This window comes from Gossypium hirsutum, chromosome A05 (assembly GCF_007990345.1).
Source record: "Gossypium hirsutum isolate 1008001.06 chromosome A05, Gossypium_hirsutum_v2.1, whole genome shotgun sequence".
NCBI lineage: Eukaryota > Viridiplantae > Streptophyta > Magnoliopsida > Malvales > Malvaceae > Gossypium > Gossypium hirsutum.
The window spans coordinates 30,957,651-30,979,932 of NC_053428.1; the positions used below are offsets into that span (position 1 = coordinate 30,957,651).

General features: G+C 33.4%; 2 protein-coding genes across 4 annotated transcripts; both read right to left on the minus strand.

Annotated features, from left to right (window-relative positions):
- Positions 1-2,578: 2,578 nt before the first annotated feature.
- Positions 2,579-4,270, minus strand: LOC107960621 (stearoyl-[acyl-carrier-protein] 9-desaturase 6, chloroplastic). Its single transcript, XM_016896937.2, has 2 exons — positions 3,674-4,270; positions 2,579-3,185 (listed from the first exon to the last, which is right to left on the minus strand). Exons 1-2 carry the CDS (start codon positions 4,268-4,270, stop codon positions 2,619-2,621), a joined length of 1,164 nt encoding a protein of 387 aa, XP_016752426.2. The 3' UTR covers positions 2,579-2,618.
- Positions 4,171-10,335, minus strand: LOC107957523 (putative UDP-glucuronate:xylan alpha-glucuronosyltransferase 3). 3 transcript variants are annotated; one of them, XM_041112197.1, is made up of 5 exons: positions 10,109-10,335; positions 8,595-8,804; positions 7,621-8,261; positions 6,276-7,285; positions 4,171-4,326 (listed from the first exon to the last, which is right to left on the minus strand). In XM_041112197.1, exons 1-5 carry the CDS (start codon positions 10,165-10,167, stop codon positions 4,315-4,317), a joined length of 1,932 nt encoding a protein of 643 aa, XP_040968131.1. In that variant the 5' UTR covers positions 10,168-10,335; the 3' UTR covers positions 4,171-4,314. The 3 variants fall into 3 exon arrangements, with proteins under 3 accessions (XP_040968131.1, XP_016748546.1, XP_016748545.1); XM_016893057.2 differs by lacking the exon at positions 4,171-4,326 and having other exon boundaries at positions 6,072-7,285; positions 7,621-8,258; XM_016893056.2 differs by lacking the exon at positions 4,171-4,326 and having other exon boundaries at positions 6,072-7,285.
- Between the last annotated feature and the right edge of the window lie 11,947 nt (positions 10,336-22,282).

Sequence of the window (22,282 nt, forward strand, 5' to 3'; positions counted from 1 at the left end):
GGATAAGAACCATACTTGAGGGCAAGCATTGACTAAGTAGGGGGAATTTGATAATGCTCTAGAATAACGTATTTTTATGTATTAATCATGTGTTTATTCTGAGCTTGATCCTACTAATTTGAGTTATTTATGTCTTTTTATCTTTTAGGGACTGATTTGGAGGCAAAAGCAAAATTAAGGGACAAAAGTGCGAATTTGGAGACACATTGGGCTGATATGCGACACAGGAAAAAGATTGTGCCAAAAGTGCGAGCGTGGAAGACACAAGGACTAAAAACGCAAAAAGAAGAGATTTTATTCTATAAGACTCTATTTTATTTATATTAGGATAATTAATATTAAGATAATTATTAGGATTATTCAAATTTAGGATTTTATTTTAATTATCTTTAATTATCTTTAATTAAATGTATTTATCTTTTTAGAATTTAAGTTCAATTAGACTATCTCCCTAGCACTATAAATAGGGGGTGAAGTGACTCTATTTGGGGTGTTCATCTTTTTCTGTAAACACTCTCCCCCTGAAAGTCTAGGCTTTTGTTTCTTCATATTTTATTTCAATAAAATTCCCTTTTCCCTTTTTATATTTATTTCTTTTTCCACCATTATCATGAGCCACTAAAACCTATCTAGTCGAAAGTTGTCAATATTCTGGGTTCTTGAGGCCTAGAATCCGTACTTAACCTCCTCGCTAAGTATTCATCGTTTCTCCACACTACCGGCTGACGCTTCCGTCTATGGCCCTTAAGAAGTAAGCTTTTCAGCATATGCAAAGGCGGCCGCTTTGTATGTTTTGGAAGGATTACACAGTCGGTTCATTAACTTACTACGTCAGAGGTTAGCGAACCAAAGAGACAAAATGGCGTGGGATTCACCATCCCACACCATTGAGAAGCGTTGATCTAGCATAGATTACTAGCTAGAGTCAGGTTCCCTAAAAATCGTAAGTCTAATCTTTGGAGCTGGTGGTCGTAGGCGTCCTCTTCCACTATAACTGGCTTACTTGAGTTGAGATGGGTTACTTAAAAGCCAAGGATTGAACCCAAGGCGGAACGAGACAACCGAAGGCCGGAATCTCACCACATAAGAAACTTTCTCTTTTCCCAACTCTATTTATTTTTCCTCATTTCAATTTCTGCAATTTATTTTCTCAAATCCCATTCACTTTAAATTCTGTTTTTATTTTCCCAGATTCTTAATTTTATTTTTTATTTTTTATTTTTTCAGGAACGCAAGTTTTTTGACCAAGAAATTGTCCAAGATTTCAAGAAACGAGCATTCGTACAATCCGGTCCCTGAGGATTCGACCCTATTTTCCCTTTACTGTTATTTTTATTATTTTACAGGGAATAGGGTATTTTTGGTGCTCTCAACGACTGCGTCATCCTATTTAGCTGGTGCTTCTTCAATTGCCACTGTTAATCGCACTCTACAACATCGAGAATTTATGCGCAAGGTCTTGAAGTTTCATCTTTCTCATGCTCAAGATCGAATGAAGCAAATGGCGGACAAACATCGGTCGAAACGTGAATTTCAAGGGGAGACTTAGTGTACTTGAAGCTCCAGCCTTATTGCCAACATTCTCTCCGCAAATTCAAGAATCAGAAGTTGTCACCTCAGTATTTTGGTCCGTTTCCTGTTGAAGCTCGGGTTGGACAGGTCGCTTACAAATTAGCATTACCACCTGCTGCTCGGATCCATCCTACTTTTCATGTTTCCCAATTGAAGAAACATATTGCATCGGCAGTGAGTGTTCCTACCTTGCCACCAGTCGGGTCTGATGGAGCTCTTCTCAAGACACCGGTTCGAATTTTGGATAGACACCTCGTCAAACAAGGCAACCATGCTGCAGTGGAGGTTCTGGTCGAATGGGCAAACACTTTTCTTGAGGATTCTACTTGGGAGAATTGGCAAGTTCTTCAACGCCGTTTTCCTGTGTTTGATCCTTGAGGACAAGGATCCTTTTTCGGTCGGGGTATTTGTTATGGAAGGGTTCAACGCCTATTATTCTTTTCATATTTTGGTTAATTATGTTACTTCTTTTATTGTTGTTATCCGTTGCGTTTAGCATTAGTTAAACGAGTCGTTTTGGCTGGAACACTGCTTAAATTCTACTGCTGCTGTTAGAAGTTTTGGCTGGAACACTGCTTAAATTCTACTGCTGCTGTTAGAAGAATCCGTTATTGAGTTACCTTGTATACTCCTGAATTCTTAGCTTCTTCTTCTCCTTCTTTTCTCTACTAATCTCTGCTTATTTCTCATTTTTTTCTTTTTTCTGAATTTAACCCTTAACATCGTGCGGGATGTTGATTTCAATACCTGAATAAATTTCTATTGATTCATAAGTTTCAATCTTTCTCTTCTTCTTTTTTTCTTTTTAATGTTTCAATCTTTTAGATTTTTTTTACATTGAATTTTTTTTATTTGGTGAGTTTTATTGTTTTTTAGATATTATGTGTAAGAATATATATTTTTTAAAATTTCATATATTATTCATTTGTGAGATATAAGCCAAAAAAAGCATACTCTACATTTTTACCTATTAATTGCACTCTAAACAGACAAGAAAGAAAGGAAATAAAGAAAGAAAAAGAGTGAAATTGAGTGCTTGGTTCATTTTACAATTTAATCTCCCTACTGAAAATCCAGCTAAACTTCACTGCTTGAGGCCCCATTTTCTTAGCCCTCTCCTCTGCTCGTTCTTGTAATTTCCTAATCCTAGGCGCTAAGTTACACACAAATTCCTGCGCTCGCCTTCCTTCATCCCTCAACCCTTCCAACTTCTCCAATCCCCACCTTTCATTCAATGCCTCCACTATATCAGCGTAATCATCCGATGTATACACTCCTATCCGCTGTGCCACGGCAGCGAAGTGCTCAAACAACCGTGGATCTTCGCCATCGAACATCAAGTGAGCTGGCATTGTTATCTTTTTCTTCATCATATCGCCGATTGCTAGCATTGCTCCAGTTGGGTCGATTTCGAGTAGTTTGCCGACTATCTTTGAGTAGGCCATTTCGTGGCGTTTCTCGTCCGCCGCAATGGTGCCGCATATGCGTGCCAAGACTGGGTCGCCACCTTCCTTGGCTAAACGAGCGGTGTTGCCGTGGGATACAAAGGTAGCTCGCTCTTGGAATGAGGTGTAGACGAAGCCCAAGTATGGGTTGTTTTCGGTTCCAGGGTCCTGTCAAACACACTCCATTTTTGGAGTATATCAAGTATATATACTAATAGGTGCTTAAAATAAAATAAAATAAAATAAATACATGAAAAAATTAAGTAGTTATTTTTATTTTTTTTAAATCTTCAATTTAAAAATGTAAAAGTAATTATTTATTCATTAAAATTAAAAAAATTAAAAACAAAAACACCTCTATAATAGTACTTGCTACTCTTTAAAAAGAAATTTTCAACCCCAATTCAATAAAATAATTATATTAATATACTAGATAGATAGATTCATAAGATATTTTAAAATATTTTTTGAATTAATTTTAATTCATAAACATAAAAATTATAAAATTCTAACAAGTAATTTATAGAAATAATAAAGGCGGTAAAAAGAACCCTTACCATTCCAGCTCCATCGGTTACTTATCATTAAATTGAGGATTAAAATTTAAAATAAACAAAAAAAATTGTAAATTAATGAAACAGTGATGAAAATGTTACCATTCCAGCGCCGATCAGATATTGCAGAGTCCGCTCAATCATGAACATATTAACTCTCCCTGACAAATACAGATAATTCCTCAACAAATCGCCGTGCCGGTTCTCCTCCGCCGTCCAAGCCCGTGTCCAAACAGCCCACGGACTAGAGCTAGCCCCTGTCTCATCCTTCACCCCATCCAACGTATTGATCATCGTCTGATACGTCGGTAATGCCTCCTCCGTTATCATATCTCCGACCAACACCACGAAATAATCATCCGGCAGCTCTGCCATGCGTTCTCTCAGCTCCTTCACTTGGTCGTTGAACTCTTCCAATGGTAATGCCGGATCCGGCAAAAAGGTCTGCGGTTGCCAGCAATCTTTGACTGGTTTGAGCAGAGGTAATACATTTTCGGTGGCCCAGTTTTCCATTGATTTGAACACTTCTTGCTTTTCGGGTGGCATTGAGTGAGTCTTTTGATGTTTCGGAGGAGATACCGTAACGGCGGCTGATATCGGGGCGAACCTGACGGCGGAGGTTGGTGGAGAATGGCGACGGTGGTGGACACGTGGCGTCCATGAGAGGTTTTTGGTAGGAAGGCAGTAAGTGAGTTGCATGGTGACAATAGCGTTTAGCGTTTCAGGGATTTCCCGATGAAGTTTCAAAAGCAATGCTGTAAATTATATATGCAAAGAGTGACTATTCGACCCAGCTGTTTACTGTAATTACAATGTTGCCATTTACGATTTTATTTGTTGGGGGTAATAATTTAAGATTTTATTTTACGAACTTGGTTGATAAAAAAAATTGTGAATCAGTTTTTTTAAATAATGATTTATTTGAACTTTTAATTTTATAAAATAAATATTTTAAATTTTATTTAATTTTTTTTACTGACATAATATATATATGTCACATCAATAATTAAATAATTTTTAAATTTAAAAAAAATAAAAAAGAATGATTTAAAAATTAAAAATTATTAAAATCATAAATATATATTTTTAGTATTTTTAAATTTTAATTAATTAATTGCTAATATAACATATGTGTAGATTGCCACGTAAATAGTTCGTAAGTAAAATTAAAAAAAAATTGATCTTACAAATAATATAAATTTAAGGGATATGAAAAATTAAATAAATAATTAACTTTTTTATAAAATTGGACAACTTTAATATTTTTTCCCGTTAAGAAATATAAGAGAAGAGTGAGCTTTTATAAATATTTCAAATTTTCTCAAATTTTTTATTTTAATTTTCATTAATTGATTGCACTGTTAATTCTACACATTTTTAAGGAGTACATATATTATGTAATTTAATTCACACGTTATATTTATGTAAATAAAAAAAATTAAATCTTTAAAAGTCCAATCACCTCATTTCAATTACAGTCTCATTGACAAATTAAGACCTTGAATTGAAATCATAATTCTTTTTTTCCTTTTTAAACTCCGACCTATTTCATCCCGAAATTAATTTTCTTTTTAAAGTCTTATAAAATCGAAGTTATAATTTTCAAATAAAGAGTTACGATGACTTTTTATGTTTTCTGAATTACTTTAGTGTGAAAAATAAAATAAACTAGTTAAATGAGTATTGAGAAAGATAAACAGTAAATAAATTTTAAAAAAGTATCTCTTTTTCTTAATTTAAAAAATAAAAAGAACAAAGAAAATTGATAATGGTGAATAAAGGGTAAAAAAGTGAAGCTGTTGAAATGGAAAACAATGGGTGCAGTTGTTTTAAAGAGTGGAAAAAATATTAAATTAACGATTCTGTGGGCTTAAGCATAAAAACAAAGTTGTTGACAGCATTTTTTATTATGAATTAAAATATTAAATAGGCTCTTGAATTTTATTATTTTATTTAAATTATCTTTTATATTTTCATCCTATTTATATAAATTTTAAATTTCAATTTGTATCTAAATGAATTCTTAATCTTTTTTTTAATATAGTCTTTACGTGTATATAATGATGGATAAAACTTATAAACAAAGATGATTAAATTTTTTTTCAAACACTAACATATTCAACAGTGTGAATATGTAACGATGGTTAAAACTTATATGTAACAATGATTAAAGTACTTAAACTTACAATTTCAAACACCTACAAATTTAAACCGTTGACTGTTTTTTTGGATAAAGTCTCTACACAGTTTCTAATGGCTGTGTAATAAAGCCTTAATGACCTATTTACACCTTAAATCCCTTGATTTATAATTTTTATTCAAATTCGACCCTACATGATATTCTATATATCTTCAATTTAGTCCTTGTATATTTTTTAATTAGAAATTGTTGTTTTGCCATCAAAGACTATTGTAAAAAGGCAGGCATCAATTGCTTTTGCAATAATGTAATAAGGATGGAGAAAATCTCCAACAAAAATTCCATAGAAAACTAATGAAATAGCTAAACGTTTTCAAAAGAAATTGAATAACGAATGCTCAAAGAGGTTCAAAACTAAGGTGTGTATATATATCCAGATAACCATTGGGTGGAACTCAATCTATAATTTTTTCTTTAAAAAACACCGTTGATTATAAGATCTGCACAGAAAATATGTAGGAGAAAATGAAAGGAAAAATAAAATCAGAATGAAGAGAGAGATACCTTCTTTATAGCAGGTGGTGATGGGCTAGCAGTTGAATTATCCGTCCAATTCTTTTCACCCCAATGCCACAGCATACTTTCCCAGAAGCAGAATTCTTCAAAACATGTCTTTAAACGCTTGTCTTTTATCTTAATTTTCCAATGGCCATCTGTGTAATTACCTTTCTCAGCTTGCCTCCGATCCCACTCTAACTGTGCCTTCTGTTTCGACCTAAGTAGACAGTACTTCTGTAAATTTTCTGGCATCGCATCGTGTACCTTCCACCATGTTTTGTGAGCAACATCACTAGCAAACTCCTGCAAAATGTCCACATTCCAGTTGCAATCGTAGTCCCGGAAGCATAGCCATGGCTTGTTTCCCAGATAATGGATGACATAAAGAATTGGTGGATCGGCTCCAAAGAGGCGAGTCTTCATCTGTTTCTTCTCCACCTCATCACCTTCCCAGAAGTGCTTCAAGAAGTTCATGTGTTTTGGAATCCGATGCCACCAAGTAAATATTTCGTTCAGATAACCCTGATCACCACCATTGTATGATTCAATCTCATTGATGTGATCCATTAGTAGCTGGAATGTACAATTCGATGGCTCAACAACCATCACACCCGAGTTGAATAGCGTCGCATTGTTTCCTATAGCAGAAATTTCTGGCATCTCGAATAAGAAATCAATATTCCTAAGTATAAGAAGGTCAGCATCGATGAAAATAATCTTGTCATAATCTGTCAACTGCCAAAGACGGAACTTGCTGTAATTCCATTCGTTATAAGCTTCTGGTTCAGCTTTTGGATTCCTGATTCTTTGGATTGTATAAATTTTCCACCCAGCAGCTTCCAAGCCACCTCTATGATAGTCACTGATTGAGTCATCAACAAGTATCACAAGGTCCCTGGTTGAACCTGACATGCGGATACTTTGAGCAGCAGTAATGGCCCCACAAACATATACATGAGCTGAGTGTAGGATTGTTGCATATGCTTCACGGTGTGCTCTCTCTGAATAGAAAGACCCTGTTCAAATTTATTTAGTTAGTTTATATTTACCTTTTGGACTTATATTTACCTTTTGGAGTAAAAAAATCAGTCAGTTTAAGCCCTCGTAGCCCATTAAGATGGTTGGACTTCAACCCAACATTAATAAGGAAATGTTCCAAATTATCAAGAAAAACTTAAAAGAGTAAAATTAGAAAAGATTAAACAGGAACAAGAAAACAGCAATCTTAGTAAAAAGACTCTAAATGCGTAAAAGGTTCATATAAATATTTCAACCAGTCAGCTTCAATTATTGTAATGAGTAGAAGAGTTTCTAGGAACAAATATCTTGAAGATACTAGATTGAAACTAACCTTTAGCCTGGAGAGGAACTGAAAGTTCACATGAACCGACTGGCAGTCGAATCTTTTCTCTTAACCTATGTAGGTTGGGTGTATACAGCCAAGCACTTCCTTCACGTGCAACAAGGTCCTTGCATGCAAAAAGATTTGGAAGCGGGAAGCAGTCAGTGACAAAAAGCACATGCACTGGGTGAAGCCCTTTAGCAGATGCAGCAAGCCTTGCTGCTGCTAGCTGAAAGTGTAGACGTGTGACATCTCTTGACCACTTCCCTGCCTTGTTGCAAGGAAGCTTAACAGCAATAAGATCAATCCGTGGTTTTCCAGGAAACTGAAGACTAGGTAGTGAAGGACAATTAGGAACCTCAAATACTTCTTCTTCGTCAATCCATTCAGGGAACAGGGATTCCCAAGTAACATTGTCTGCCACATAGTCCAATTGCAAAACAACATGCTCAGCATCTGGTAACAGCTGCTTCCATTGATTAGTTTCAGTATTATTGAAGTTCAATAAGCCAATTCCCTGATATCCGTCCCTGTCAGTCAGTTTCTCAATGACATTCAAGATTTGATCCCAATTTACATCCAACATTGATAAATAACGTGGATCTGCGGCACCACTGTCTCTTATCCATCTGTCTACAAAACCAGGCCTGCTGCATGTAACAAATTCTACTTCATATAACTGAAAAAATAGAACAAAAACGAGAGTAATGTCGAACATATATGCTATCAAACTTGCTGCTCCCAGATTTCCAGTACCAGTAATTCAAGGTCATGAATCTTTTAAAAGCTACTGAGATATTGAGGTCGTTACCCATGCTAGTTGGATAGCTAGTTAGTTACAGTCACACAGATGTACTCACATGCATGCTCTTATATACATACACATGGTTTATTTTCAAGCAGAAAATAATTAAAGTCCAGGAGAGCAAACTATAGACTAGATATAACAATTAACAGAAAGATACTTTGAAGGTAGAATATACCGAGATACAAGATTGGATGGACGATCTGAAATGTAAACTGCAGGAGAGCGAAGGAGAGTGATGAGAGATCCCACCAAAATTATAACCAGAAGAACTTTCAAAGTAGAAATCTTGCAATTCCAGTTCCTGTACCGAATAGGAACATGGAGAGCCTTCTCAACATCTCTGAAAACCTTGTTCCTTTGGAACCCTCTTCTGCTTGTTTCTTCACTGTGAGAAAGCAGTTATGAATTGCATCAGTCCGTGCCAATAAAGCATATAAAAGAGACAAAGTTTTAGAAAACCAAAAAGCCACAAGTCTTGTGTGCTATGTTATTCAAACTCTTCATATTCTTTAAAGTGCTAATTTCTAACATCTATATCTGACACATTCAAACATGAGTATAAGGTATGATCCTCTAAATATATGGGGAAAACTTTAAGAAATTCAACATGCTCGCATTGAATGCATATCCACATTTGGCACTCATCAGTGTCCAGAAAAATAGCTTATGTGTAATAATGTAAGGCAAATCTAATGTCAGTATGGAGATAAGTGGAAGCATCCAAAACCCAATTTGCAAAAGCAAAGTAACTATATAGATAAACGAGCAAACTCCAAAAGTTTTCATAACTTAGAAAAACTAGTATTTACATGATACAAGTTACTTATCATGATGCTGTCTCTGGCTTCAACAATGTCACAAAATATTCCAAGTAGCAGAAAATAATAATAATAATAACGAACCCCAAGTTGTGGCTAAGTGGCCAGATGTTCACCTTCCATGGGAATAGCCTAGGTTGAAATCATTGTTGTACCAAAAAATAATAATAATAACTAATTCACATAAACAACAGCAATGGCAGCAAAAATATGATTGAAAACAAAGAATTAATGTAAACAGTTGAAAGCTTAAGTAGTTAAAGTTAGAGAGGTGCTGCCTAACCCTAGCTCAATCTCCTTCTTATTTGATCTTATTTTCAACAGCTAAAATGCTAAAATGATGCACATAAATACCTACCGTATTAGGAAACTTCTTCAAATAATTAATATACAAAGGAAACTAATACAATCTACAACTACAATATTTCTGCTTTTCTCAACAACAACAAAAAAAACTACAATATTTCTGCTACAAATTAAAGAAAAATTTCTAAAAGAATACAAATCACAGCCAAATTCAAACAGATCTTACTGCATTTTTTTTCTTCTGGTCAAACAAACAGCGGTGCTTAAAAGCTCAGTAAACAAGCAAATCAAAGCAATGATTTACTATAAGATTTCAAGTTTTTAAAATGACAACAGTAATTAAAAGCAAAGATGCAAGTCAAAGGAAAATTAATAACTACAAACGGCGGCCAAATTCAACAGATCTTTCTGCATTTTCTTTTTCTAGTCAAACAAACAGCAGTACTAAAAAAGCTCGGTCAACAAGCAAATCGAAGCAAAGATTTACTTAAATAATTCAAGTTTTTTAGACGGCAACAGTAATTTTAAAAAATTGATGAAGAAATGAGAGAAGAGAGGAACCGACGCGGCGGAAGCAGCAACGCGGTGGCGGGGCTCTTTGGGACTCAGAGAGGGGCCTCTCATCTTCAGAATAATTTCTTTCAGATCACCTGAAACTCAAAAATTAATAATCATTTGTTTATACTTTGAGATATTTAAAGCCTTAACTGATTTTTTTTTCAAAATTTTAGGGGATAAAAAAGAAAGGACAGAGCTGGTTCTGTTGTGTGATCCAACGCTTTGAGAAATGAAAATGAGAGAGTGCGCGGCAGTTATTAGTACTTAAAAGGAGGAAAAAATTGTAATAATTATTTTATTTTATTTTATTATCTGGCAATGATACTTGGCTTTTTGCCTAGATTAATTTAAGACAAATTTAGCCAAAAAGATTATTTAGTGTCTAAAAATATGTTTAAGATTAATTAATCTTATTATATAAGTATAGATATTCGTGTTTAATTAATGAGTGACTTAAGTGACTTTAAGATACTTAATATATTGGTGGTATTTTTTTCCACATTTTTTAACTATTTATTTACCTGATATACGCTACTAAAGTCTTTACCTCATATGTGTTGTTTCTCTAATTATTTTGAGAAGATTAATAATATCACTACCACTAGATATATTGTTTTTTTTCATTTAAAAAGAAAAAATTATTATAGAATCATGAAGAATATACATGATTCATAATAGTACTATAAATTAATGCATAAATTTTATGTCTATAGTAACAGTAATATTAGAATAATTCGAAAATAAATTAGAGATGCATCAACTTGATCAAATTTCTAAAATTTGCATCTTAGCATTGCCATCATCAAATCAACTTGACGATGAACATCGATCGACCAATAAAAAACTGCCAAAAGCCTAAAAACTTACCACAAAACAAGATTAAATAATAAAAGTAAAAATAAAGCTACATCTACTTTCAACGAAAGTACTACAAAATTGTGAACAAAATCATGATGTTGTGGATTAAATTAAAAACAAAATAAAGCTACGAAAAAGATGTCAATGAAACTACAACCAGCTCAAAGGCTGGCGCCGCCGCCAACGAAGCAAAGATTTAGTTTTAAAAAGTTGAGTGCCCTATGAAAAGAATAGGAAAAGTAGTACAAATATGACTGATGTTCTAAAAATTGAATTAGTGGTCAAATCAGTAAGATAAATTTTTGTTCAATCATAGATCCAACAATAAATAAATATAAAATTATAAAAAATAGCATTTATAAGCAAATTCAAATGCTAGTTTTTTTGTCACGATCTAATCTTTTTACCGATTTTAAACAGTTGATTAGAAATTAGTTCAATCTCTTTATCTAAATTAGTATATCAATTAATTTTCAATCTAATCGATTTGATTGACCAATTTGATCTAATTCCAATAACACTAAACATTATTATGTGGAATAATTTTAAAAATTATCCTCAATACATTTATTGATAAATTTTTTTATTTTTTATTTTCTCTATTTTATTTAATTAAGTATTGATGTTGTGTTTTCAAGGTTTAATAATAATGTTAAATTATCATTGTTAAAGAAATTTATTTAACACAAAAATAAAGCTAAACAAAAATCCAAGGTGATGGAGTTATTTTTCTTTTTAAAAAAACCCTTCAAGTTAATTAGTTCCATGATTTTTCTCTTTTTTCCAAATATATTATTTTTAAAGTTGAAGTATCACATTTTAGAAACCCTATAAAATTTAGGGATTATTTAGCAAAATATTCATCAAAAGTGGTTCTATTTTCCATTAACTCCTAATTACAACCCAACAAAAATATTTTTGTATTAATACAGAGTAGGTTCCTTTTCATCTTACTTGTTAAATATGATCTGTCCATAAGAATTATACTATTAAAGACAATGAAGAATACTAATAATAAGGATGGTGGTTGAAGAATTAGTTCAAAATAGTAGAAAATAAATAGAAAAAGTAGTCAATTATGCAGTAATGACAAATCCAGCTTTAGGCTTTGACAACCCTATTGTTAGACGGAATTTGTCTCTCAATTTTGTTTAATTGCTTTTGAAATGTTTAAAGCACTTATTCACTCAACAATATTTTATTTTTATAGTTAATTGGTTTTCAATATGTGTTTTTTAATTTTTATTAATTATTGGAATATTTTTATTTATATTAATTATTTAAAAGATATTTTAAGTTTTAAATTAGTTTATATTTTATGTTTTATTATTTTAAATTATTTAAATATAATTTATCACAATATATAATTTTTTGTAATATTTTATATATCATTAATTTTATAAAAAAATTTATTAATTACTTAAAAGGCATTTAAATTTTATGTTACATTATATTAACTAATATTTTTACTTCCCTGCGTCATGTTTAAAAGGGACCTTTTAACTTTTCACTACAAACTTTGATGACAATGCCAAACACTAATAAACTATACTTTTTCGTGGCACATTTTAAAAGTTTTTTCCCACAATAATACTCAACTAATGACTAGTTAAGGATAATATTATTATTCTAGAGACTATATTATTAATTAATTTATTTAAAACATGGAAATCAAGGTGGAATATAACATTGGAAATGCTTTTATTAATAAAAATATGATAAATACGTATGTAATTGTAATCATCTCATGATTAATCTTTGAGCATACTTCAGTAGCACCCTCCTCAAAATGAGACCTTCTACCCTTTCAATAGGTTCCGGCTTATACCTTCTAAAGAATGAAGAGCTTGACCTCCAAGAAAGTGACCAATTCCCTAACAACCTTGTAGTTTCCAAAGCCAACACTGATTTTTCCACATTCATTGTTGTTATTTTAAGGGCTCAACTTCTTTTGATCAAAAGCTTTACACAATAGCTTCCACAACCTAGAAGACAAGCTTCTTTAGACGAAGGGATACCCATAACCTTCATAAGATTAGGCAAGCTAAAGATGCATGAGATGAATATAATGTCGTTAGCTCAAATGATCGAGGTAGGCTTTGTAGTAAAAAATTTACAAATTTGCCTTAACATTCTAATAATTCAAGGGAAAATGGACTTGATGTTTAAGATGGAGCAAACACCCTTAGAGGAGCTAGAATTTAACAAAGATCCAAACCGGTTTGATAGAGTCTCAAGCTCAGCACATTACATCAAGCCTATGATGATATTAGTTTGAAATTGTTGAGGAGCTTGACATTGTGACTTTGTTCGTACGATTTAAGACATTGTTCACCAACAAAACCCATAAATTATGGCTATCAAAGATACCAAAGTTAAAGCCAAAGATGTCTTGACTATTGTTGAGCAACTACCATTTGATGCTCGGTGTGATATGAATATAATTGAGATGAAAGGGGACATTTGGTTCCTTTGGCTTTTAGTTGTTGTCATTATCAATCATCTTCGCCACAAAGAAGAAGAGATCCATGCAACAATTAAGGTACATGCTACCAATACTCAATGGCTTTTATAAGTTATTCATGCAAGTCCTAAACTATGTGAATGTAGGCTAGTTTGGCACAATCTAAAGACTATAGATAATTTACACAATATGCCTCAGCTCGTTATTGGGAATTTTAATAAAATTGTTTCTATATCAAATAAGAAAGGGCCCTTCCAACTTTCTTGTCCTGAAATGGAAAGTTTCATAATTGCATAAATTGTTGCAACCTCTTCTATCTTAATTTCAGGAGTCTATATTTCACTTAAACAAATTTTAAGGACTAACAACACCTAATTCAAGAAAGGATCAATTATACTTTCGCTACTCCTCAATGGAATACCACCAACCCTAAAGCCCAAGTGAGCCGCTTACCAAAACTAGATTGGACCATTGTTTGATTTTCCTTACACTTTCTAATTTGCAATGGCCAATATGTAAAATTTCATTCCGCTTCCTACAAATGTGGCTTAATGACCTTGAGTTCCAAGACTACGACACCTTACACTTGACCTGGTCGTCGGATCCAAATGTGTTATAACACATTATGTTGCCAGAGCAACTCAGGTTATCTCAATTCAGTTAGGGAATAATTCAAAATATTTATGACATTCTATAACATAACATAACATTTAATGTATTATACCTTAACCTGGTTAATTGAGTGATTTAATACCTATGAACATGCATACTAGTTCGAATAGCATCATCGGCCCCCAAGGTTATTAATACATAAGTCACATGGTCTTTCACTAGCTTTTGTAAATCACAATCCCATTTCAATCATATCGATACACTACAAGGCTTTACATTTTATTTTCAGGTATTAATCATATTAATTCATTTCATAACATTGATATGTAACAATTTCATAATCAAACATGTGACATTTTTATATTTCATTTCTAATTTACTTTTTATTTTAATCATATTGCAGTAATGTTTTAGCCCCTATGAACTAGAAACAAACTTAAGATGGATACACAGATCACCAACACACCAATATAAAATGTCCATAGTGCTCATTGGTACGTCCGAAATAATATGCACCTAACACTCATCAATATAAATTGAAGTAATACGTACCTAACACTCATCCGTACGTTCAAATTAATACGCACCTAGCGCTCATCGATATAAACCAAGAAACTTTGTATAACAAATCCTATGACATGCTGACTATACTCGTAACTCGATTCGAGACTATTTAATAGGACATTCATATTTATAAAATCCACAAATTCTCATATCTTTTATTTAAATACATAGCATTTTTATATTTCTTTCATTTTGTTATCATGCTTTCACATATCATTTACATATTAAGCATGTTTTTCTATAACTCTAATGATCTATCACTAAATCAAAAACATGTAATACACATTCATACATACAAGATTTCAACAAAACATTAGGTATCAATTACAACTTTCCACTCATAAAACAAATCATTAACATCATACCAATTATTCTTTTCATTATACTATTATTACACTAAATCATTACAATTACTAAAACTCAACCTTCCTTTCATGAGATTAACCATTAATATCCCTTCATTTTATTTCGTTCAATATCTTTTCTTTCAAGATATCATATATATTTTTAGTTCAATTTATACTATTTTATCTCAACTCACTCGTCTAATTAAGAACTAATAGTCTAGGTTCTCATACCAACAAAGATTACTCGTGTATCTAACATATAATCCAACAATCACCATTTAAAAGCTTACTTAACAAGTAGAAACCATAATCAAAACAAAAATTAACATCAATATATTATCAAGCCAAATATTTAATTATCTTATACAATAAAGACAAATTATGCTAGCACAAATCGATTTCGTTATCCGTCACCCATTTTCGCCTTGACCTTGACATTCTGACATTATCATTAGCTACATACAACAGATTTGGTTATGGGAATAAAGTTAGTACTTCACTCAATTAAGACATATCCAACAACCGACATATTTGTATATATTTTTTATATTTAGGTCCCTTTTAACCTTAATATTCGAAATGCTCATATCTCAAAATTTACTGTAGCAGTCCGGTTTTAGCTAAATCAGAACAATGATTTCGGAACCATAAATCTGAGGTCGTAAAATTATTTTAATATTATTTTTGGTGTTTACAGAATGTGATTATATATGTGTAAAAATTTCTTGAGCTAATTTTATCGTTTAATAGCTCAATTTGAGAAAAATGACTTAATCGCGTAAAATGCAATAGTAGCATGCTATAAGTTAAAAGTGCCAAAGTGCTATCGTTTAATAAGTTTGAAGCCCTTATGATGTTATTAAACCATTTGAATAATGTATGGACAAATATGCCTATAGTTAGTGGAATTTTAATATTTATTCATTAAGGGTAAATATGTCATTTTGTAAATAAGTTAAATTAAATAAAATAAAGTTAAAAATTAAGCTTCATTTCATCCATCTTTGGCCGAATATAGTGGAAGAAGAAAACATAAAATTCATTTTAGGGTTCGGCAAGTAATTGGCTTAATTGAGGTATGTTTTGAGCTCGATTTTTTATGATTTCTACATTTTTGTGATCATTACTTTGTGTTTTACCTAGCCCATGTCTCAATTTTTTAAAGTGTTGATGATTTTGAAAGTTTCTATTGATGAATTCATGTGTTCTTGAATGTTTGATGATGGAAAATGAGTATTTGTTGATAGATTATCATGTTTTGTAAAGTGATTTTTAGTGAAATTGCATAAAAGTGACTAATTAGTGAAAAGTGTAAGATGTGTGGTTAAATGTGTAAAGTATTGATAAATATGGGATTTTATGGAGCCTATAGATATTCTTCTAGCTTGGATTTAGTTGAAATTGTTGTAAATTGTGTTTTTATGAAATAGGGACTAAATTGAAAAAATATGAAATTATAAGGGTTAATGTGTAAAATGTCCCAAATTGTGTGTTTTGGAATAAAATTGAATGAATTGAGGAATAAAAGAGTTAATTTTGAATGTATATAGATCAAGAACGAAAGAAATTGGATTTAGATCGAGGGAAATTGAAAGTTATCGAATAGTCAATCTGGTCCCTCTATTCCGACTACGAGGTAAGTTCATATGCAAATAAATATCTTTAAATTGAATTATATGTGTTTATTTGCCATTGAATTGTTATGAATGTTGAACGAGTAATTACGAGCAAGAATCGACAGAGTTACGACATCCAAAAATCCCATACGAACTTTAGGAATAGTATAGGATATGAATGTCATGACATTAGGTTACCGAGATGAGATTACATGTAAAACCATGTCTGGGAAATTGGAATTGTATTGAGATTACATGTAAGACCATGTTTGGGACATTGATATCGTTAATCGATTACGTGTACGACCCTGCCTAGGACAGTGGCATCGATATGTGATAACATGTAAGACCATATCTGGGATATGGCATTGTACAAGCTTATGTGATTTCTGAGTATCCTTAACGATTCTGAACTGTTCAACGGGAAAAGACAAGTTGTGATAGAATGTGTTAATGAGTTTAACGACTCAAGTACGTACGAGATTTATACGATAATTGGAAAGAGAAGTGTTGATGAAATTACATGTGAATTTGAATATGTATTCATTGAGAAAGGTTTGTGTATCTATATGTGTTTACTTGTACTTGGCCAATTGATAGAAATGTTGTGTAACACCCCAAACCCGGCCCAGACGTTACGGCCGAATTCGGCGGGTCACATTGAAGTGTTTTTCGAAAACCATGTTTTCATTGAAAACCCTTCTTGAAGTAAAACTCATTGGAGCGTTATTGTAAAACTCATGTTTTAATTAAAAATCTTTGAAAAGAATATTTTCGTTATAGATTAAAGTGAATGGAAGCTGTGCACCAGGTAGAAAGCCAGAAAAGAATGGAAGCTGTGCACCAGGTAGAAAGCCAGAAAAGAGGAGGTGAGTCTATTGGACTGCTTAAGTACCAAGCTCTTCATGGATCCAATCCTAGACATGCACACATCCATTGCCACACTTAAAGCATATTACTTGTCCACGAACAACAAATTAATTTTAAGTCCATTTAAAATATTTATTTCCTTTGAAAACATTTACGTTACGGAAGCTTTGCTCGGTAATCGTGATATTTTGAAAATAAGTAACTTTTATAAAACACGCCCTAGGGCTAACCAATTTAATAACCCAAAATATTAAAAATAATAAAAAGAGCGACCTTATTACAACTTAAACCAGAATAAAAATAATCAAAATAATAAATGCGAAACTTATTTTAAAGAAAACAGAAACTTAATCTTCGTGGCCACTCTAAATCTCGCCCATCTCCAAGTCCACCAACTAGGGCTCACCTGCAAGGATGGAAGAGAAAGGGGGTGAGTTTGGAAAACTCAGTGTGTAAAGTATCCCAACCAGAGCCCAAATCGGTTCAAGCTTTACTGGGCCTAAGCCCTATTCAGAAATCAGTGTTAACTGGGCCTTAGCCCATATCAATATTAATCTAGGCCATAGCCCCTTACAGTATCAGAGTATATTGGGCCTAGCCCATATCAGTATCAATCTGGGCCGTAGCCTTATTACAAGTCGAGATATATTGGGTCTTGCCCATATTAACATAGTTGGGCCCGCTTCAATACAGTTGGCCCATAACAAAATAGTCTCATATGATTAATGCATGATAACCCCATCCAACCCTGCACTTGCCTCCGTCCATCCCTACACTTCCTGTGGGGAATAAATCACCCACGTCATCCCTACACTTACAGTGTTAGCACCGGTTGCGGCACTAACTATAATCCGCAGCAAAGCTGCTTATATCAAAATATGTGGCACAACTACCAGAACGGGTTCTTCCTCCATAACATAACCCAGATCCCATACAACAGATATACATGTCATGGCATACAACAAACGGAATCAGAATATCATGCATTTCAGTCAAAATTAACCCTAGGGGTATAACGATCATTTTGCACCTAGGGGTAAAATGGTAATTTTCATACTTAGGGGTAGTTTAATAAAATTTACTATTCTAGAGTTTACATACATATTCTAACCATTAACACATTAACAGAAGCACTTACCGAGTGTTTTTACCGAATTGGGCCTGTTGGCCCACTAACTCATTTTCGGCCTATTAAGCCCAAATATACCGAAGTGCACGAAATTGCGCACTCTGCAAGCATACTTCTTGCGATTACCAAACTAACAAACAACCATCTCACGAGCGCTCGCACGCTCGTAAGTTCACAAAATGCTGGCTTTCCGGCATTTTGGCTTTTCGGCTTTTGCCGATTTAGTCTATGAGTAGGTGTCGTTTACACACCTGATTTGCGATATTCCTTGACGAGATCTCCTACGTGATTTCTCCTATAATCAACCGCTTATAGATTAGATCATGCTAATAGTTAAACCAAATCGAAAACTACCTATTATCATTACTTACATATTCGGCCACCATCCACAATGGCCCTAGAATTCATACCTTTGCCGAAATTGATGACTAGATCTAGATTTAGTCACTCCGATGATCCAACCTTTTCACACACTCCTCGATCGGCAGCCTTTAATCCTCATTAGCACCAACAAACCAAATAACACCAAAAACCCTTTCAGTCTTAGTCGACAGCCACCTTATGTATATAGGGGTTTTCAGCTTTTATTAAACCACAATATACAAATGGAAAGAAGGTTCGAATACTTACGAAGAGATCTACTCGTTGAAGAACATTCCAAATACCTTTCTACCCCAGTTCCGTTGTGAATTCAACTTAAACGTGCGTAGAAAATAGATCTAAATATTAATTCCCGAATCACTAAAATATGAAGATTTTCGGCTTTTGGATCTATCCTAGAAAATGGCTATTGATATCTAAAAGAAAAAAATAGGTGACAATAAGTTCACCATCGAAGAGACCATCAGTAGAGGAAGAGATGTAGGATTAGAGGTTCGGTCTTTTGAAAGATTAAAAGGAAAGGAGATATAGTTTCAACCAAAGGAGTAATCGGCAACCACTATTTGAGAAGAAAAAGTTGTTTTAAAAAAAATTTGGCTTCGAGGAAAGAAAATAGAAAAGGAGAGAATTGTTCAGCTTTTGGGAAAAATAGAAAAGAATATGAGCAAACAAAATAAGATAAGATTAGAATAAAATAAAATCCTTTTCCAATTTTAATTCCTTCCTTATCTCCTTAATTTATGGCCAAATTCAAAGTTTGAATTTAATTCAAACTCTCCACTGCTGAGCAGCAGTCCACCGCTCAACCGACTCCTCCTGTTATTTCAATTCTGTACGGCCCTTCCCACGCACGTACAGCAAAAAGAAGCACCTTCCTACGCGCAATGCTGCTCGCACCTAGGACCTCCAGGTTGCCCAGCATGCTGCTGGCCACTGGGACGCGCATTTGCTTTCAACAATTTACCGTCACATTTAATCTTAAAGGTTACCTACTGAAGCTCCAGTCCGCTTAAAAATAAAAAGGGGATATCTACCTTCCACGCCACTCAAACCTTCAACCTCCAAAACACTCAACCACCCTGCTTGCCGCTACGACACACCCTAGCATTTGTTATATTTCGACTGCATTTACTTTTAAACCTTATCCGCTTCAGTCACGAGCTTCTTAAAAAAATAAAACAAGTTTTGGTTTCCTCTGCCTTCGAACACGTGGCCACTGGGTCTCCTTAGCACACTGCTGCCACTGCGCCAAAGCGCTCTTTGTGTTAAATTATACAAAAACATCACAAATCCTCTTAACCCTTATTCTAGCCGCGATCTACATATTAAAAAAAAACCCAAATTGCGCACGCTACGCCTCGAACCCAAGCACCTCCCACACCTTCCTAGCGTGCTTAGCCACTGGGCCAAGTGCTCCTTTATGCTAAAATGTAGCCCAAATTTTTATTAAGGCCTACTGCCCAGATTCCCTAAGGTAGCATAAAATTAAAATTTTTCTAAAGTCTTAAACACCAAAACAACAATACTTTTATAAATATATATTTTATTTTATTTTTCCCTATCTAATAATAATTATTATAATAATAATAATTTTATAAATATATCTAATAATAAAAATTTCAAATATCAATAATACAGTAAATAATAATAATTTTCATAAAAAATTTTCAAACATACATATAGTAATATTTTTCTAAGAATAATAATTTTATCTCATAATACTAATTAAAATTTCGTAAAAATTTAAAATATCCGTAATAGTAAAAATTTTCTAGTAGTAATTCAATTTTTTTCTTAAACGGTAATATTTAAAACTTCTTAATTATTCAGGTTTTCTTCTATCTGAATTCCAGACTCAAGGCCCAATTCTTTCTAGGCCCAATTTTTGGGGCGTTACATGTTGTAATTCACATGATAGCTTTATTTGTATATGACTTACTATGCTTTTAAAGCTTACTTTATGTGTTCTTTCTATGTTTTATAGATTTTCGAAGCTAGCTCGGACATCGAGGATTATTGGGAACCATCATCACATTATCGACTATATGTTGGTACTTTTGGAGCTTTGTATATATGGTATATGTATAGGCTAGTGTTATTTTGGTATGTTTTGAGTTATGATTTTAGCCATGAGAATTGGCTTACTTTTGGTTGAAATGTTGGTATGTATTTGGTAATTTAAGTTGACCTAAGTGATGTGTTTGAAAAGTGATATATGATACGTATATTATGCCTTAGATATTGGCTTGTTTTGGATATGTTTTCTTTAGTCGTTGATATAGCTAAATGGTGTTTTGTGACATGGAATAGATAATAAGATGATAAGTTAATGCATTTGAAATTTATGCAAGTTGTGATGATTTTAGGTATATGGATATGGTATGTTTCGAATATGAAATTTAGTAGTTGAATTGGTTGATGATAAATAGCTTGATATGTGAGTGATTTGGCATGTTTTGGTTTCCTATATATGAGTTGAAATGATACCATTTTGATGGCTAGGTGTGTTTGAGAAAAGGGTGGCAAATTGGCTTTGCAAATGGCCTATTTTTGTCCACACGGGCAGAGACACGGGCATGTGTCTCAGCTATGACGGTCATGTTACACAGCCGTGTATCCCTTGGGGTACCCTTTCGAATTAAGTCAGTATACCCTATAGTTTTGACAAGGTCTAGACACACGTGCGTGTCTATTGGCTGTGTATGGCACACAGGCTGGCACATGGGCGTGTGGTCGGCCGTGTGACCTAAGTCAGTAACCTCCCTAATTTTCCCATGGCCATGGCACACAGGCATGTATCCGGCCGTGTGGTACAAGTCAGTATGTATGCTTTGTTTTCACACGGCCTATGACACGGGCATGTCTGGTTGCCGTGTAAGGCACACGGCCTGTTCACACAAGCGTGTGACCTTGAAATTAAAGAAATTTTCTAAGTTTCTTAAAGTTTGTATATGTTATTGGTTTAGTCCCGAACCACTTCTAAGCATGTTTTAAGGCCTTGTAAGACTTTACATGGGACAATGTGTTTGATATGAATGAAGTTTGATTATGATTGCATACATGTATGTGAATGAAGTGTGTTATCCGGTAATGCCTTGTAACCCTATTCCGACGACAGATACGAGTTAGGGGTGTTACATTTACCCAATCAAATCTAAATTTGATTTCGTAAATATACTACTGGGACTTCAATCTATCATTATTTGTTAGCAAACCTCAATTTTCTCATCTTATTCACATAGGTCCTCTCTACACATAATTGATCTCTTAGCTTATAATCTAATTCAGTAACTAATTCAATATAATCCCTCTCATTTCTAGCATAATTCAAACTTGTTGA

Excerpts from the sequence above, each read along its gene's own strand:
- LOC107960621 (XM_016896937.2), bottom strand. The coding sequence starts at position 4,270 with ATGCAACTCACTTACTGCCTTCCTACCAAAAACCTCTCATGGACGCCA. Across the intron at positions 3,186-3,673 it reads ATCTGATCGGCGCTGGAATG|GACCCTGGAACCGAAAACAA; the intron begins GTAACATTTTCA and ends TGTGTTTGACAG.
- LOC107957523 (XM_016893056.2), bottom strand. The coding sequence starts at position 10,167 with ATGAGAGGCCCCTCTCTGAGTCCCAAAGAGCCCCGCCACCGCGTTGCT. Across the intron at positions 8,805-10,108 it reads CGCGTTGCTGCTTCCGCCGC|TGAAGAAACAAGCAGAAGAG; the intron begins GTCGGTTCCTCT and ends GCTTTCTCACAG. Across the intron at positions 8,262-8,594 it reads CCATCCAATCTTGTATCTCG|CAGGCCTGGTTTTGTAGACA; the intron begins GTATATTCTACC and ends TGTTACATGCAG.